The following is a 3,719-nucleotide window of genomic DNA, read 5'->3' on the forward strand; positions in this document are numbered from 1 at the left end:
TTCTACTTTTATGCAGGAGGGAAAACAGGTCCTTAACCCTAACTTATAAACACACTTTTTCTTAATGCTTTTGGTAATGGGATTTTCCTTTTAATAAATGTATAATTTTTATGATTATCACTCTAGGAGTCAAAGTTATGGTGTAAACAGTTTTACGACTCCTCAGCAGGGGGTTATGCATCCTGGCTGTCACTAGTTCTTAAGTCTCCCAAGTTTCTCTCAAAGTTCAGTAAGTCCTCCCATCAACTGGGCAATAAGCCCAGAAGTTTATTGCAGGCTGCATTCGCCTTGGTAATTTTACAGAGAGTCAGAGAGAGAGAGACTCCTCCCCTGCAGGCACGCTGCTCAGCCGAGGCGCGTCTCTCCATCCTCAACCGCAAAAGCTCCATGGGGACACGCACAGTCACACTTTAGCCACTGCTGATCACCATCCACTGCAGGCTGTTTTTATGACTTTCAAACTTTCTCTGGGGTGGAATATGAAACAGCTTTTTTTTTTTTTTAATGGATTGGTAATGAGGCAGTAGGATTATCATTATTTCTACGGTAACGTTATTAATTGGACTTTGATGAGGACTTTGTCCTTGTCTTTTGTCGGATGATGGCACAGACACTGTCCGTCATTCCACTACTGGGCATTATTCTGGAAATCACTTGTTTTGCTGGTAAGATAATAATATTATCCCCATTTAATCGTCTATCTTAATAACAGATTAAGCTGAGAAACATGAAATATATTAGATTATGATCTCTGTCTGATCTTTTCTTTTTTTTTTAAAAAATCTGTCAACTCAAAGTCACCCTCCAGCTCTATAAAAGCTTTTGCTGCTTTTCTAAGACATTTCAAACACTTTATCCTCAGTTGTTCTATAGTTTTTGTCTTTGCTGATATCACTTTAGAACTGCAGTCCAGTTTGAGGAAACATTTAAGCAAAAGCGTTTGAACTGTGGCCTGATTACTTGTTCTTATGTTGCAAAATGTAAATGACAAAAGTACCCAGTTTCTGCTAATGTGCTACGTTGTTCAACAGTTTAAACTTTTTTTTTCTTCTGAGATCATTAAGGCCCACTTCATCAGCTCAGCTCAACACTTAGTTTTTTTTTTTTTTTCCATACAATGTATTATGTCCTTTAGGGCCTCACAGGGAGGTGGTGGGCAGGCTGTATCCTCAGAAACAGGAACCCCACCTAAGGCACACTGTGCTAGACTATTGAGCCTGACCCGGCCCATCTTCTCCTGCTTCCTGTTTTCACACAGCTCCGCCATTTGCTGCAGCAATGGAAAAAGGGCCCTATGTAGCCAGAGACTCAGATACAAAGCACATCTTATAATGGAGACTGTTTTTTCCTGTGCTCTACTTTCAGTTTTTACCTTGTGCTGTTTGATTTAATCTTAATCTTATGTGCATTTATTTAAAACAGCAGGGCCATGATCTCTGAAACCTTCATTTAATCATTGTTTGTAGAGACTTATGTCATCACCCTGATTGTGTTAAAAGTAAGTCATTGCTGTGACCGATTTGTACTGTTAATCTCTCCAGCAGCGGAACTGCGGTTTATATCTGATCCACCGACACTAAATATCTATGGCATCCATAGGATGAACAAATCTGACAACCTTGAACTAACATGCAGGTATGTAAGGCTATGCATACACCTTACAGACGCTAGTGTTGGGGAAACTGGTTTTACAAACTTTTTACTTCACACCAAAAGATTTGCCAAACAGCAAAACTACCCTAGAACTTATTCATGCCCCCATCACATGCAACAAACGTGTGCGTGTCATTGTCTCTGTTCAAAAGGTGCCTGCGCAGTATGTGTTATCAGGAACTCCTTATATAAACAACATGAACATCTGACTGGAGTAATTGTTTTTTACAGGAAGACCAAGTCAATAAATGAATAACATTTAAGTAAAAACATGGCCATTTGATAACATTTTGTAAAAGTTAGATGTTTTTGGTGTTGGTAGTTTTTGGCAGCTGTTCACTGGCAGGCTTGAAAACGAAGACCTGGTTTTAGGCTTATTATTACAATTAAGGTAAAGTAAGGATTAGACAGATGTGTCCAGGAGTTTACATTCATCCTGGAGATGAAGGTCATGCTACGGTTTGGCAATTAATGATTACACAGCATTCGTTTTTAATGATTAAAATAAAACAAGGATCAGGTGCACAATTTTTCCACTTTATTTAGTCTGTTCTTTAATCCACACAGTCAAAAGTAAGAACATGGATGCTCAAATATATACATTGAATTAAATCCTTTAATAAGAGGTGCTGAAGGTTCTACAATGTCTTTTAACTTTACATGTCCAAGGCCTATTAACTTGTAATCATGATTGACTACAACTGGTAGTTTCGCTAGGCTCGCATAAAAGAGATTTATTTGACAACACTCATTGGACTGACCAATACTCAGACCAATGGGAAAGCCCAAGGAACTTAGGATTTAAGATGGAGAAGTGTAGATTTACACAAGTTTGGAAGGTGTCTTGGAATCATTTCTAAAAATCTGCAGTTTCCAAGATCATCAGTTCCTAAAACTGTACATAAACACAAGTTATTAGGATGTGTCACCACTTTGAGAGGAAATTGGTTAGGATTTTCAAGAACAACCCAGGGAAACCACTAAGGCTCAAACCTGCCATAAAATGGGAACTGCTGGAACAACAGTGTCATTGTCTCCAATGAAGTGAGCTGTACATCAGCCTGGTGGTCGGGTGCTGATCAAGAAAGAAGCCCCTGCTCTTAAATCAATAACTTCAAGCTTGACTGAAATTTGCAGCTGCCCACATGAACAAGCAAGAAGCCTTTTGGAGAAAACTTTTATGGTCAGACAAGAGAAAGATTGAGTAATTTGGCCACAATGACAAGAAGTATTGTTGGAACAGTAAATATGAGACTTTCAAATCTAAGGGCGCTGTACCATCTGTCAAGCAAGTTGGTGGTAGCATCATGCTCTCAGGGTGTTTTGCTGCCAGTGGTACTCTTACATTGTGCAAAGTGGATGGAATATTGATGAAACACTAAATTGTTCAGCATCACTAATAGTGGACAATGATTCTTGGAACGGGTAAAGTAGGCTAACATTAATCTTCTAGAATGGCCCTCCCAAAGCCCCGACCTCAGCCCTATTAAAGATTTATGAACTATTCTTAAAAGCCAGATCTGTGCAAGGAAACCAACCAGGTTAAATAAAATTTACCAATTCTGCCAGGAAGAGTGGTCAAATATTAACCCAGAATTATGCCAGAAGCTTGTTGATGGATACCAAAAACATTTGGTCCAGGTGCAACTTGCTAAGGGACATTTCCCCAAATATTAGTGGAAATGTATGAATATATATGAGCCTCTATGTATAACTTAGACCCTGTGTGGATTATAAAAATCCCAAGTAAATTCAAACTTTTGTACCCAATCTTGTTTTTAAAGTCATTAAAGGTATACAGTTTCAAGAGTTCATTAAAACCCCCCAAATACCATGGCATTCTTGCCTATTTTGAGTGTATATAAACCTTTGACCATAGCCTATGCTATATAGTGTGATATTCCCAGAACTGTAACTACACCTTTCACCAATAGAAACCTCAGCAACTGTCTATATATAACAAAATGTGGACTAAACACAGTATTGATAGCACAAGGATAGTGCCGTCATGAAACAAAGTGTAATAGGTTATTACCGTATAGTTGACTAATTTTGCTAATGCAGTA

General features: G+C 38.5%; 1 protein-coding gene across 2 annotated transcripts in view; it reads left to right on the forward strand.

Moving 5' to 3' along the window:
• Positions 1 to 311: 311 nt before the first annotated feature.
• kdr (kinase insert domain receptor (a type III receptor tyrosine kinase)) overlaps positions 312 to 3,719 on the forward strand; it is an 18,022-nt gene continuing 14,614 nt past the window's right edge. For both annotated transcript variants that reach the window (XM_005732292.1, XM_005732293.1), the window contains exons 1-2: positions 312 to 665; positions 1,542 to 1,635. In XM_005732292.1, coding sequence (XP_005732349.1) covers positions 599 to 665; positions 1,542 to 1,635 — 161 coding nt within the window. In that variant the 5' untranslated portion in view covers positions 312 to 598. The remainder of the gene's footprint in view (positions 666 to 1,541; positions 1,636 to 3,719) is intronic.

The sequence above is a fragment of the Pundamilia nyererei genome, unplaced genomic scaffold (assembly GCF_000239375.1).
Source record: "Pundamilia nyererei isolate P.nyererei 1_Seehausen unplaced genomic scaffold, PunNye1.0 scaffold00046, whole genome shotgun sequence".
Taxonomy (NCBI): Eukaryota; Metazoa; Chordata; class Actinopteri; order Cichliformes; family Cichlidae; genus Pundamilia; species Pundamilia nyererei.